Source organism: Halichoerus grypus, chromosome 4 (genome assembly GCF_964656455.1).
Source record: "Halichoerus grypus chromosome 4, mHalGry1.hap1.1, whole genome shotgun sequence".
Lineage (NCBI taxonomy): Eukaryota > Metazoa > Chordata > Mammalia > Carnivora > Phocidae > Halichoerus > Halichoerus grypus.
Genome location: NC_135715.1, coordinates 117,928,619 through 117,944,515, shown reverse-complemented (window position 1 = coordinate 117,944,515; position 15,897 = coordinate 117,928,619). Strand labels below are relative to the sequence as shown.

At 34.7% G+C, this 15,897-nt stretch overlaps 1 protein-coding gene across 3 annotated transcripts in view; it reads right to left on the bottom strand.

Annotated features, from left to right (window-relative positions):
• Positions 1–15,897, bottom strand: part of ARL6IP6 (ARF like GTPase 6 interacting protein 6) — a 35,749-nt gene that overhangs the window by 16,759 nt on the left and 3,093 nt on the right. For 2 of the 3 annotated variants that reach the window (XM_078070804.1, XM_036085447.2), the window contains one exon: positions 7,979–8,111. In XM_078070804.1, coding sequence (XP_077926930.1) covers positions 7,979–8,111 — 133 coding nt within the window. Of the gene's footprint in view, positions 1–5,275; positions 6,684–7,978; positions 8,112–15,897 lie in introns of those variants that run through there. The other variant, XM_078070806.1, reaches the window with a different exon arrangement.

The following is a 15,897-nucleotide window of genomic DNA, read 5'->3' as shown; positions in this document are numbered from 1 at the left end:
CACGTAACTGACTGAGCCATCCAGGCGCCCTGGAAGCCACCTCTTCTGTCTTATAAGCCCTTTCATATACTAGGCTCCCTCTTATGATTTACAAAGATTGTTGACACATAAAAAGTTCCAAGAACAAAACTGGCAAGTGCTATCTCTCAAGTATTTCTTATCAGTGCTGTTCTATGCACGTGGACACCTGTGCCTTTTCAGTAAGCCACACATTAAACATTGTAAATTAGCATAGGCAAAAGCCATAGCAAACAGGTACAAAGCAAATACTCACTTGCTACATTACTTCATGAAAACAAGGAAACCGAGTATGATTTCTTACTGGATTTTGTTATATCTATTTAAGTCTCCATTCAGAACAATAATGGAATATATAAGACATGCATATATTTTAACCCTTTACTTCAAGAAGCCACAGTGCAGTACCTCAATATATTTATTAATAGTGACCACACTGCAACTGATGGCTCCAAACAGTATCTAGATAATGAAACTTCAGGATGCTCAAATATCAAGGCCAAGTTCTTGATCTATCTCCTTTGTCAGTAGGTTTTCTCTCCTACTGCAATTAGCCATCTGACATCTGTTTCATTAGTTCAAGGCAATAAAGAATCTGATTCAACAAAGAGGCAGCTCTCCAAAATCTATATGAAAAAGTTGTAGAGTCAACTTATTGTGCTCAATGTTCAATCTAGTGTGCCTGGAAAAGGACTTCTAATTTAAATACTAACACCCACTTACCTTGACCTCTAAGACTCGTATCACTGCCAAAGAATCCATGACCCCATTTCTTTTCTTTTTTTTTAAAAAATATTTTATTTATTTATTTGAGAGAGAGAGTGAGCGAGAGAGACAGCACAAGCCGGGGGAGAGGCAGAAGGAAAGGGAAAAGCAGACTCCCCACTGAGCAGGGAGCTCGATGCAGGGCTCGATCCCAGGACCCATAGATCATGACCTGAGCCGAAGGCAGACGGTTAACCGACTGAGCCACCCAGGCCTTCCCATGACCTCATTGCTACTATGATTTTATTATTGTATTTGTTCGTATCTTCTTAACCCCCAAGAATTAAAGTCCCCAAAGTTAAGAAGGACAAGAAGTTAGAGAAAACTCTTTAATAACAGAAAAATAAACCTAATGTTGAATAAAAAAAGAATATTCTAATACAGCAATGCCAATCCTAAAACTGGAATTTTCTAGGATTAAATATTTTACTCATTGTATGCTTCCCTTCTACAACAACACATACTCATATATAAATGTAACGAAAATATAAATATTTCAGCATCTGATTACATCCAGGACACTATACATAGAAAATAACACAGAGGCGCCTGCCTGGGTGGCTCAGTTGGTTAAGCATTCAACTCTTGATACCTGGATTGTGAATTTAAACCCTGCGTTGGGCTCCACGCTGGGCATGAAGCCTACTAAAAAAAACAAAAACAAAAAAACCCACATGCAAGAGTATCAGATCACACGTGTTAATTTTTAGTCTGTAAAACAATTACCAAAAACCGTTCACCAAAAAGCAATTCACACAAAAACCAACTGTTCACTTCTACTTTACTTTGCAGATTCCAAATAGGCAATATACTTAAAAAACAAACAAACAAGGCTTTAAAGAAATAAATTAAATTTAAAAGCATGTGTTTTTTTGCAATTGAGTATCTTCATATTTACCAAATATCACTGTGACTGGAAAAAGATATAGAAAGGCAGATAACTCAGAATGATCCTGACAAAAAAGACCAACAGTTTCAGGAAGGCAGCAGATAGCTCTTGGTTTGTTAATTAACTATGAAATACTGTAGACTGCCAGTCAAATGCCATAGATAATATTTAAAGCAGGTTTAGTGAAAAGATGCTACTCTTCATTTGCACATTCCTAGAAGTCATGACATAATACCAATAATTGTAAAGTTTCCCTACTTTTTGACCATGAACTCTGCATCAAAAAAGTCATGATTACAACCAATAATTCATTCTATCCTCAAAAAGACTCATCTTCACTTGTAATATTCGTGATGATAAATTTCTTAGAAGACAATAGAGGTTTTATGAAGAACTAAGACATTCTCCAAAATCTACAACACGTGGTGAATGCATGACATGCTATTTGTATAATATTTCTCAAGAGGAGAAAAATTATTTAAAATCAGTTTCTCAGCAAGAGATTCAATAATCCAGACTTTGGATTCAGATAGCCAATTAACCAGAAATCTTACTTTTTTATATTACCTTTGACCAGCATTAAGGTTAAAATTTGAAATTTCCAGTAATAATACTTGATTTTGTTCTTTTGTTGTTGTTTCTTTTTATTTATAATCCTTGATTTCTATAATACAGCCCATCCTTAATAACTTTAAACAAAAGCATTGATTTTTTTCTCCTTGAAAATAAGTCTCTGTGGGTATTTCTAGCATAAAATAATAATCCTATGCCTACAAAGTTAACTTCTTGGCTTGAAGGTTATAGTCATATGCTGTTAAATTTTAATTTTTATCTAAATGTGCATTTTTTCATTCCAACAATAAGACTTTTGTTAACTAACACTATTGACTGCAATGAAGGAACACCCTTAACTTAAGAATGCTGGTTGGCCTTGACCCCTGCCTGACTCTACAGATCTTAAAATCACTACAAAGCAGACAAATTTAATGACTTCTTTCACTATTTTTCGTATCACTGTTATTAAATATTTTGATTCTTAATTACAAAACAAATGAGCTTTCGACATTGTGCTGTTTGCTAAACCCATCACTTTTTATATTATAATTTTTCCACTAAATTTATTTCTAGACTACAAAGTAACATTTCTACCCTAGGTGGGACCTATTATAATAATTGAATAGTTTTTATTTTTAGCACGCTGAAGAACTATAAACCTGCAGCTACATCACTGCTCCACTAGATGGGGCACAGGTAATGTGAAATTCACTGTTAGGAAATACGCAGCTTCTAGGCACCCCTAGCCATACCTAACTTCCTCCCCAATCAGGAGGACTTAAATAATGAGTTATCTTTGCGTGGGTCGGTCACATACCTAGATGCATTAACTCCTGGAAACTATAATTAAAGCAGATAACCACAATGTGAAATACTGATTACATATATAGTTATATTTGCCTGCTTGGCAATCACTGAGAAAACTGAACGAATGAATGGGGAAAACTAATGTGAAGTGAACTGGAGATGTTGATTAAGTAGACTAGAAGAGAAAAATAATGACTTATAAAGTAGTGAGAAGCTGGGGAAGCCATATAGACACTTTAATCTGAAGTTACTGCCTCTGTCTCATTATTTAACATGGTAACATTTTCAGAAACAACTAAGAAAATAAAAGTATAATTGATCCAAATACACAAAGAAAATGCTTCCTAATAGAGAAGTCTGCACGTGTAACATTACAGTATACCTTTTAACTCAAAGTTTGCTAAGTCAGTATAATAATTTTTCTTAATATGCCTTTTGAAGTCCATTAAATCCCTGTCTGAAAACATACTTTGCAAAGTTCTTCATTTTGTTATTTCCTAAAGGTCCTGTGCTTATATAAAAGCGAAAATTTCTAAGTTTTGTTATGGACTATGCTTGTCCCCCCTTCCACACTCTCTCCCATTTATATGCTGAAACCTTACCCCTCAATGTGATAGTATTAGGAGGTGAGGCCTTTGGGGGGTAAATAGGATTAGATGAGATCATGACAGTGAAACCTGATCTAAGCCTTGTAAGGATACAATGAGGAGGCCATGTGCAACCCAGAAGCTCTCATCAGAACCCAACTAAACTGCCACCCTGATCTTAGACTTCCAGTCTCCACAACTGTGAGAGGAACAAATTTCTGTGGTATATAAGCCACCCAGTGTATGGTACTTTGTAGTAGTCTCAACTAAAAAAATTTCTAACAAACATTAAAGAATATGAAAAAATAATGAATACAAGAAAAGGGTTTTATTTCTAATCTCAACTCTCCCAATGAATTATTGATTCAAATTGCTGATTTCATTAGACCTTTCATGTAATATTTACTAAATATCAAAAAATGTTGTTTTTTCTTCCCTTGAGGAGTTTATGTTTTTAGGGATAAACAACTGAGAGCCACAGTAAACACAGTCCTCTCAATTTTTTTTTCCACTTCTACCAATTAGCTTATTTAGGGGGAAAAAAAAGCCTAAATGTTTTAAAATCTGCAAAGGAGAGCAAAAGACTGCTTTTTTTAATAAACCAATTAGACACAATTATTTTACTCTCATCATGTTTGATATTCATGGTGCCAGAAATTAAAAAAATAAAGGAAAAAGTCCCTTCATTTTATGATTCTTAACTACCCTGCTTTTCTTTAGTTTCTAGTGAAGCAAATCCCTGTTTAGTAAATTATCTTAGAATCTAGCTATCATTTATTATTAGATTTCCCTTTAAAAATAAACTGACATCTATGATGACTGGTCTTTAAAGTGTATTTAAAACACTGAAAATTCAAAAGAAATACCTAATGGAAAAATGTTCCAACATAATGTTAAATAAAAAAAGGTTTATAAAACAGTATGTATACTATGATCCCAAGTTTAATTTTTAAAATATGCAAAGAATGGAAAGATACACATTAAAATGTTGGCAGTCACTTTCTGTTTATAAGTTTTCCCGTTTTTTTTTGTTTTTTGAATTTGCAACAAAGAATTTGCACTACTTTTATATAATCAGGAAAAATATTTATATTAACATCATTGTTTAAGTTATAAAAGAATACATAGACTGTTACAAAGATATTTTTGTAAATGCATGATACTGCAAATTAATGAAATACATCAATCAGATTTCTAAGAAAATAAAGTCTGAAGATTTCAACTTTCTCAAAAGGTAGAGAAGTTGTATCCTAGTACAAGCTCTCACTCTACTGGTGACATAGAGAATATACTTATTCTGGCATTTCTGAAGTACAGCTACTGCATTATTTTCCACAAGCACTAGATGGCAGGGTTTTCACTAAAAAACTCAGTTTCACCAATTAACACTATATTATATGCCTTTGTTGTCTGTGGTTTCTGTTAATATGCCATCATCTATCATTATATTTATTATATACCTTTTTTGGACTGTGTCTGTACCAACACAAGGTAATTTTAAATTACAGTTTCACTCATGGCCTTGAGTATTTAACAGTTGATTTATCATATATAAAATTAAATTATCCAACTTATAAATTGAAAGGAATTCATATATATATATGTGAACATAATGTACATATTTCAAAACTGTGGTTTTAGGGCTGTATTAAGAAATATGCAATCTAAGTCTCTAACACTATCTCATATTAAAACTGAATGAGTAAGAGCAGCTGGCTGGCTTGGTCAGTGGAGCATAAGACTCTTGATCTCAGGGTTGTGAGTTCAAGGCCTACATTGGGTGTACAGATTATTTAAAAAAAAAAATCTTAAAAAAATTGAATGACTAATAACACATTGAAAACAGAGGTCATCAATACTGGTTCTAGTTTAATAAAAAATGCAAAGATGGGGCACCTGGGTGGCTAAGTCGGTTAAGCGTCTGCCTTTGGCTCAGGTCATAATGGGGGGGACAGGCTCTGAAATCGAGCACCATGTTGGACTCCCTGCTCAGTGGGGAGTCTGCTTCTCCCTCTCCCTCTGCCCTTCCCCAGCTCATGCTTGCTCTCTCTCTTGTACTGTCTCTCTCTCAAATAAATAAAATCTTTTAAAAAAAAATGCAAAGGTAATTTTTTAAAAAGATTTATTCATTTATTTTTAGAGAGAGAACGTGTGCACGCTCGAGTGAGCAGGAAGAGGGGCAGATGGAGAGGGAAAGAATCTCCAGCAGACTCCCCGCTCACCACGGAGCCCCCCATTGGGCTCTGGGACTGGATCTCATGACCCTGAGATCATGACCTGAGCCAAAACCAAGAGTCAGATGCTCAACCAACTGAGCCACCTAGGCATCTCAAAATGCAAAGATGATTTTTAAGAAATTAGTTAAATGCCCACAGAATTCCAGTTATTTAAGAGAATACTGAAATGCTTTTCTCTAACTCCAAAAGCTTCTAACATCTATAATGCTTATGAATTTTGGTGGGGGTAGAAGAGAATTTGCAAGGGAAAATGATATTCCAGGAAGAGAAAACAGCAAGAGTAATAGTCATGGCATCTCAAAAGTACAGTTTATTCAAGGGATGCCAGGGTTATCATAGGGTGCACTGGAGAAATAGCTGAAGATAAAGCTGGAAAAGTTGGGTAGGATCACTTGGGGAAGGACTGTTCTGCTGTACTTGGGAGTCGACATCATTTTGAAGGCAGTGAGAAAACCACTGAAGACTTTTAAGCAAGGAAGAGCTGTGACTAAGATCTGTTTTCACAGAGGTAACAATATACAGGATGAATTCAAAGAGTGAAAGTTTGGAGTAGGGGAGAAGGAGGACTGAAGTTCACTGGCCAAGGCCTTATAAAGGGCAAAAACACTGAGGGTACAAAGACAAAATATTCCAATAACACTTCAAAACGCAGGAATGAGTATATTTGGCAAAGGATAAATACAGTGAATAAAGGTTTCAAGCCTTGATAAGTGGATGGAGACTGATGTCTTAAAGACAGGCTAGAGTCTGAATAATTTTAAGTGCAAGATACTTTCTGATATCCAGGCTGCAAGATCTACTAGCTAGAAACAGGAGAGAAGTGAGCTATAAAGAAATAAAAAGAAAAAAAAAATAAGATTATGATTTTTGGTGGCTTATGAAGAGTCTCATTACATTATCAACATTAGATGCATACCCCTTGTTACCAAGTAATTAATGTCATCGAGCAGCAAGAGTATAAATTTGAATTGAACACAATATCACATAGCAAAATAAATTTTGCAACTGAATGGTACTAATGTAAACTATGGGATGGTATTGCACCGTTGGGTATAACTTAGTCAATTTAGATTATTAATTACTCATCAACTACTTCTAACACACATATACAAAATTTACTGGCAAGTATATGATTTATGTTTCATATAGAGATTTATTAAGATGTTTAAAATACCCACATACATTTCATTTGAAGTGAAGCCAAAAGTTTTAAATATAGATTCATAAGACAGAAAAATACAAGTTTACTACTAATAAGAGCTGGTTATACAATGATTATTAATAAATATTGTTAGTATTAAACTTCCTATTTATAGAGTCCCTCAAATAGATTTTATTTGATCTCTACAAGCTGTCTATGAAGCAAGCTGGAGCTGGTAGTAATAATAGCAACAATAACAACCATAATACTCTGGCAACACACATATCTTAAACTAGAATTTATTTTCTACTCTTCACTTTTCCCCAACCCCTCAGTTTGTGGAACAAACTAGAGTTCTTAGATACTCTTATTTGGAAATTTATAGTATTTAAAACTTGAGCTTTCCTGACATAAATAAACTAGATTAGAACACGGCCTACTGAATTTTCTGAAAGTCTCTGAAATACAGAAAATACAGACCAACGAAATTTAATGTTGTTCCACAATGAAATGCATCTAATTTGATCTAGACATATAAATTAGGTGCCGTAAATGCTTGCTAATTATTACACAAAACTGAAATCTAAGGAGAAGTCCAATCCAATTATTAAATTGATAAAAATCTGACCATTTATACATGCACTTAGTAAAACTTTCACATTGCTGATATAAATTTAGCCTTCATCAACTGTTTAAATGAAATTCCATCCCAAAAGGATAAACAGCAATCAAAGTTTCTTTTTAGACATTTCTTGAATTTCATTTTTTAAAAAACCATTGCATTACCTAGGTAAGGAGTTTAAAATATTCTCCATTCATCTAAAGGCTGAGCCAAACTGAAAACCTTAAGTCATTTATATTTTATAGAGGCAGGGACCTCCACATGTTATCTTACATATAAGCAGCCTCTGGCTCCTATCTGTTTTAGCATTTCAACAGAGTTGGAATGGATTTAAAAAGAAGAAACAGGAATACTTACTTGAACTTGGCAGGTGAAAGAGGAGTAGGAGGAAACATTCCTGGTTCAAAAGAGTCAAAATAAGTCACTGTCCAAGAAAAGCTACAGCAGGAGAATCCAGCAGATAGAGATATTATAAGTAGAGTCCAGAATCCTTAATGGGAAGAGAGGAGGAAAACTTTAATTATTAACACCAAAGCCATTTAAATTAAACCAATATCTTCATGTTCAAAAGATCATATGTATTTCTGAACTTCTGAATTGCATGTAGGTGACATAAGAGATTTGAGCTTAGTACAAGCAAACCCATGCAAAAGTATAAAATACTAAAGCACAATTAGAAGTCATATCATTTAGGGGCACCTGGGTGGCTCAGTGGGTTAAGCCTCTGCCTTCAGCTCAGGTCACGATCCCAGAGTTCTGGGATCGAGCCTCACATCTGGCTCCCCGCTCAGTGGGGAGTCTGCCTCTCCCTCTCCATCTGCCTCTCTCCCAGCTCATGCTCTCTCTCTCAAAATAAATAAATAAAACCTTTTAATAAAAGAAAAAAAGTCATATAATTTAATATCTTAACATTTCAATAAGTTAATAAAATAATTAAAAATAGTTATAAATAACATTTTATAGTTTAATATTTCAATTATTTAACATTCAAAAAAGAGTACAAATTTAACTTAAGAATATAAGTTATCATCAGCTTTATAAAATTCAACTATAGATAAAATGGTTAAAATACTTCACTGTTAAAATGTCTTGACATTTTTCATTTACTTGGTGAATCACAGCTTGCTATCTTTTATTACCTAGTATTAAGTGACTCCTTTCTTTCCATACCATGCACTTTTGACATAAGAATTCACTGATTTGAGGAATTCTTAATCTCAGGAAACAAACTGAGGGTTGCTGGAGTGGTGGGGGGTGGGAGGGATGGGGTGGCTGGGTGATAGACGTTGGGGAGGGTATGTGCTATGGTGAGTGCTGTGAAGTGTGCAAGACTGTTGAATCACAGATCTGCACCTCTGAAGCAAATAATACATTATATGTTAAAAAAAAAAAAAAAGAAGATAGCAGGAGGGGAAGAATGAAGGGGGGAGAAAAGGAGGGGGAGATGAACCATAAGAGACTATGGACTCTGAAAAACAAACTGAGGGTTCTAGAGGGGAGGGGGGTGGGGGGATGGGTTAGCCTGGTGATGGGTATTAAAGAGGGCACGTTCTGCATGGAGCACTGGGTGTTATATGCAAACAATGAATCATGGAACACTACATCAAAAACTAATGATGGAATGTATGGTGACTAACATAATAAAAAAAGGCAAAAAAAAAAAAAGAATTTACAGTGTCTACTCTTTATAGCTTTCCTATAAACATTATAAACCTAATCTGATTCTTCAATTTTCCTCAGTATATGAACAAAATTTAACTCCCAATTTACAAATGGGTTGGGACCTAGGTTTTAGTTTCAGTCAGAGTGGAAGACTGCAAGATTTTCTCAAAGAAATCTTAAGTCAAAAGCATAGTATTATATTGGACTCAAGGAAGGGGTAAAAGACTGAGAAATGGAAGAAAGAGGGAAATGAAAAAAGTGAGAATAGAGGGAATAGATTAATTTGACGGTTTTTAGATATATATTCAAACTGCCTCCTTAAGAGAGTTTACTAAGTGTGTGTCATAGGCCTCAGTAGTACTGGGAGGGAGGAAAGGTTGAGAAGACTACAGTTGAGAATGACTTACGAATTACCAAATTTCCTGGCTGCACAAATGTGCAACCAAGATGCCTTTTAGCAAGAAGTAGTTAAGAAATATGTGCATAAGTCTGTTTGTAATCCATACAAAGCCCAGTAATAGACTAATAGCTAAAAGACAAACTCAGAGCAATGAAGTATTAAGAAATACTGTGACAATGTATTTTTTGAAAGATTAACCTTAATTTTTTCTCACTAGTTCCCTTTCCTTTACCCCCTTTTAAATGATAGCGGACTGTGTATTCACTGCTCCAGAAGGATGTGAGAAAGAAAAATAGTCCCAGTGTCTCTTTGGTTTTTATGTTGCAAAATGATTAAGGGAACTAGGATAGATACAAGCAAGAGGAGGGTAGACCAACACAAAATATCTTGAATAGACATGAAAGATAATGAGTTGATTGGGATACAGACAAAATGTTTGTGTAGAACAAGGAGAAAGAAAGCGAGGGCTTAATGCACAGGTGAGAAAGATTTCTCCTTGTTTGAAGAAAGTGGTGTATCTGTTTGCCCTTGTGTGTATATATGGAGAAGGGGGGCTAGTACTGCTGGGGCTTCCTGGCAGAGCCATGGAGAGGCCACACAACAGTCCAGAGGGATTATAGCTATATACAGTATCTTGACAGATGGGCCCAGAGCCAGGCCTACAGATGTCTCTCCCCTAAGTGGGGCATAGAAAGAGCAGATGGTGATGTGGCTATAAAAGTACGACATCTGAAAGGCCATTCTGGCCAGAAAGCAAGATGTTTCAGCAGTAACTCACTTGAGCAAATGTTTTGAGGACTAGATTGCACCCCACCCCAATGTCCTGGCACAATGTCAGACTTTAGAACCTTAACCCAACCCGGGACTAGGTAGAGAGAACCTCAGCAGAGACTGAGGTACAACCTTCCTGCCAACAGTGAGATAGGGGACCAAAATAAAAATTATAAGCGTACTTAATGTACAGCCACAACTTAAGGATGGTTATTCTGCCAAATAGCTATTACTTGTTATAATTTAGATGAATACTGCTAAAGGGGAGAAAATAATTGACAAGTTTACGCTAAGTTTAATATCGTATAATACATAAAGTCTGCAGAACAAAGACAGTAATTATGAAAAATCAACTATCTGTTTGGGGACTGCTGTGGAACGATGGAAACTTCTAAGTATCTAAAAAAAAGTGAGAAAGTTACAAAATAACACATTAAAAAAGTAACAAAGTCGGAGGCTCTCTAGAGCCCATCAAGCTTTTCCATTCAGGGTCTTTAAAAGAGTATCTGTCAAAATTAATACAAGAATATTCTTGAGTTTTCAAAACTGACCACTATTCCACAATCTAAGTGTTTGTCTCACTTTGGGCTTTTTTATTTTATATTTACTTTGAACTGATCAACAGTTACACCGCTGATAAAAGTCAATTCACAATGAAAGGTCTAAAAAAGTACACTGTAATATCGTGGTCTAAAAGTGCTTATGCTTCAGAAAGTAACTCAATTTGTTTGTGAACAAGCAGAAAAGCCATACTTGGTGGCACCTAGGAATAACTAAATCTGTAACAAGTCCCTTCCTCCAGAATCCTGAAGCTAAAAACTTGACAATTAATGTTATGTAACCCCATTTTACCAAGAGTTAACATAATTTGTAAACAGTACAAAAGCATATAAAAGTTAAAGTCTTCCTACCTCAATTCACCAATTCCACTCCTAAAAGCAATCAAATAAGTTTGTTGTGCACCTTTTCTAAAAATTATAGTTACCTAGGTAACGTAGGTATATATATATTCCATTTTCCACAAGTGGAATTCTCACCAGAAAAACTGTCCTGTGCTTTACTTTTCCTACATAACAATGTTTGAGACCTTTCATAGCAGTACACATAGCCACAATTCTATTGCATATTTTTATGATTCCACCATTTTTTTAAGACTTATTCATTTGATAGAGGGAGAGAAAATAGGGAGAAAGAATTTAAGACATAGAAAAGATCACTAAAATCTCATAATGTATCTTAGATTTATAAAAGGATCCAATAGACCAATATTTCAAGATTAAATAAGCTTTATTGCATCAAAAACATAACTCAACTTTAGTCTCTGGAAAATGCCCCAAGAAAGAATAAAAGTCACAAAATATCCACTTTTACAAATAGTATTGCTCAAGAGAATTGAAAACTGGGTCCAACAGACCTTGCATTATATTGAGCATTAAAGCATGAAGCCAGTTAAGTGACTTTAACTTTGAGTAGTTAAGGATAGGTTCTGAGATCTTGTAATTTCGAAAAAAGAAAATCTGCAGGGTTTTCTTGTTGTTGATTATGTCAGGTTTGGGAACTACTAGACCAGTGGTTTTCATGAACTACAAGCATCAGCATCACTAGAAACTTATTAAAAATGCAGAATTCCTGGGCTCCATCCCACACCTAGTGAATCAGAAACTCTAGAACAGGTGAAGTCTAGTAAAATAAGTTTTAAGTCTTCCAGCTAATTCTAATGCCAGCTAAAGTTTTACTTCATTAGCCTAAGAAACATCCCCCAGATCACCAATTTCTTGAGATTTAGAGCTCCCAATGTGTGCTTCTCATTACTGCTTCTATGTAGTAGGGAGACCGCAATGATTTTTATGACTAATAATTTGGCTGCACAATGGTAATTCTTGCTAATAACCCATACTGTTTGTCCCTTACTATTGTGCCTAAACTGTCTTGTGACATAAAAATTCTAATATACATGGTGGTGAATTTTGGTTCAGAAGATAATTTATACGGATGAATGCCAGGACGGTTGGTAATACTAGGTGAAATAACACATGTAAAAAAATTAATAAAGTTTGCATGTTGTAAAGGTTAAAAGTATTATTAATTGCTGAATGTGTTACTTATATTTTTCTAAACTTAAATTTGTGCTTTTCTTTAAACAAAGTTTTTCTTATTGAGAGTTAGAGTCATTCATTACAGAAAATAGAGAATAATAAGATCTAAAACCCAGGTAAACTATCTAAAATTTTGGTTGCATCCTTCCAGTCCTTTTGGGCTTTCATTTTTCTCTTCTTTTTTGCCTTAGTCACCATTCTTTAACTAATATGAATAAGCAATACACACAATTTTACAAACCCCGCCACAGAATAGGATAATGTATTAGTGAAATTTTCCATGAAATATTTGAGTTACCCCACCCAGCTTCAGAGAGCACTATATCATATCCTTAATACACAGTGGCCTCAAATTACAACAGTCATACATTCACTGAAAATAGTTCAAGTTCACAGTTTCAGTCATTTTTCACTGTAAGGAAGAAACTGAGTGGTTGTTTTCAACCTGTGCCTTTCTAAAAGAATGGGTCACTTCCCAACACACCCTTTCTCTTCGAAATTTTTACCAAGTCTCTAATGTTCTGTATCATGAAATTATGAAGGTAGAGTCTCACTTATCTCTTGGCAGAGTAAATAACTGATAAACTCTTCAAATGAGTTGGCTTCATCTTTGATTAAACTGAGTAGATATCAATCATCTCTGTAAATGTTCAGAAGCCTGTAAACATCTCAATCATAAAGCAGAACTAGATGGGCAGCTTAAAAACAATAGCCCTTGACAATGCAAGATGCTAGATATCTGGTCTTATCCACAAGAGGGACTTAATGTTAACTATTAACTAGTAGATGTCAAACAGTGACAAGTACCAAAAATCAAAAGCTTTTCAGACTGAAGGAACTCCATGAAGTCGATTACAATTCCTATATGGCATACTTACCACATGTATATTAAAAGTACTAGTCCTACATTTAATTTAATGACAATAGTCTTAGATTAAGCATTTTTTGGTAACAGCAAATCCTTCTATTTTTCTTATGTGCTTATTTCAGGTTTGCCTCAAATAAAAGGTCATTTTATCACACCCTGTAGTAAGACTCTGAAAAAAAATGCAAAAATTGGAAATAGAACGAAGTGTGTGAAAAGTCATAAAACTTGGAAAATGTGACAGATACAAAAGTCAATGTACAAAAATGAAACAATTCATATGTTGTATATTAGTGCAATCAATTTGGCCTGAGAATAACCTTTAGCAGGAAGGACTAAAATGCAATTTTAAAACTTAAGTTTTATTTATCTCCCTGAAAAACAGGCTTACAGTAGGGGATGGTTTGTAGGACAATTATAAAAGGAAAGCCCTTCCAATGCCACCTAGGGAAGATTAGGGGAGATGAGTTCCAAAACCAGGTGACATTATCTCTCACACCTCCCTGGCTGGTCTACCTCACCAATAAAGATGAACACTGATAGCCTAATCCTATTAGCCATTAGGATCAATTAACTCCCCAAATGCACTGATACCATGCTCATCATGAACCTCTTTTGTTTAAATTATAAACAATTTCCCATGAAGACTTCTTTTAGGCAAAGATGACAAGAGAATGGCAGTGTCGCAGATCCTTTCGAAGTTAGGTTTCTTAAGAGACATTTGTGGTTATACGTTATATCTTATCAGTCTGTCACTAGTCAACTTGCAAGGATTTTAAATGCTCTTAAACACACTTTTTAGGGGCCCCTGGCTGGTTCAGTCAGTAGAATGTGCGACTCTTGATCTTGTGGTCCTAAGTTTGAGCCCCATGTTGGGTACAGAGATTACTTAAAAATAAAATCTTCAAAAACAAAAAAAACTACACTTTTAAAAAATGAGATTCTCACCCTGCAAAAAGTATTTCTTAAACTGTGGGGCATCAAAATCACCTGTAAAAAATGAAGATTCTTGGAGTCTACCCTGGGCTGAAAGAAAACCCAGAAGTACTTTTTAAAAGAAAGTCCAGGTCATTCTTAAGCATACTAAAGCGAGAGCTGCTGCTAAAATCTGCTCTTAATGAGCTTTACCAATCTTGGACTAGGCTTAAATTGCAATAAAAAAATCTATAGTGTGCAAAATTTTTATTAATCTGTCTAGAAAGAGAACTCTTTGATGGGAGAAGTTACTATGCTTACATTATTTGATTCTAAAAACCAGCTGATTCTCAAAGAATTGAGGAAATTTATAATAAAATTTAAATAGGAATCACTGAAATATAAAGATAAGGAGTATAGACAATAATAATTACAGCAAAAAAAGGGTAATACACAAAACAATCAAACATTACACTTACCTATGAGGTACCTAGCAAACAAGGCAAAATAAATGCAATGAAATACAACAAAATCAGTAGGATTTAAAAAGGCTGCATTCTGCTTTTCCTGTAAATAGTGGACAAATTCAACAGTTTTTATGAAAGATTGTTTCTTCATGTGAAAACTTTTATATCAATTATAAACAGGTAAGGATATAATTCCACAGGCATTACTTCAAGGATAAGCTAATGCAGCAATCTTCTTCATATCTAAGTTAACTCAAGGTTAATTTGAATCCAAGTCAAACTTTGAAAAAACTGGCCCATTTTCAACAATCAGCTGTCTCAATTGGACTTTTAAATGGAGGCTAGTAGTCAAGTCAAAACATTTTTCTGTAAAGAGGTTATGTTGTATTTTTCTCCCAATGGAAGAGAATTCCAGCTTAGAACAATGTAAGGGCAAGTGTTATTTCAATAACCTCAACTTTATAGGAGCTTACTCATATTGGCACTGCTTCTCTGAGACAGGTTAAGAATTCTATACTCTTGCTATAAAACAGCGTTTTCTATTACACGTTATAATGAATATTTGTTATAAAGATAATTATGCCCACTTTAAAGTTATCCCCGGGAAACTGAATTAATCCACTAGATGTTGAGCATACTCTATTTGACCACTAAAGCACTGGTTCAAAATAAGGATTTTTGTTTTGGCATAACTATTGTTTAGTACAGTTTTTTTGTCACAAAGATACAGCAATTTCTCCTCACTCCTGAGATTGTTCCTAAATCTTGAAAGTGAATTCATGCCATTAGCAAACACTTAATGATCTTCATATTTGCTGTCATAGTATTAGGTATCTATCAGGCACATCCAAAAAAGTGGAAAAAGAAGCAGGGCAATCACAAAGCCTTATTATATTCCTTTTGATACTGCACAAGCCGTTCCTTCAGATGACAAGTGCCACCTATGCTTTTCATAAATGTGAATGAAGCTTGCCAACTTTTAAATAGCAACATAGAATTCATGCCTAGTTCTTAAGATTCTGTTCTATTCTTGTGGCGTGAAATTGACAGATCAATAAATGCTATGAAAAGCCTCATAATCTTGGCTGTTTTTAGAGACG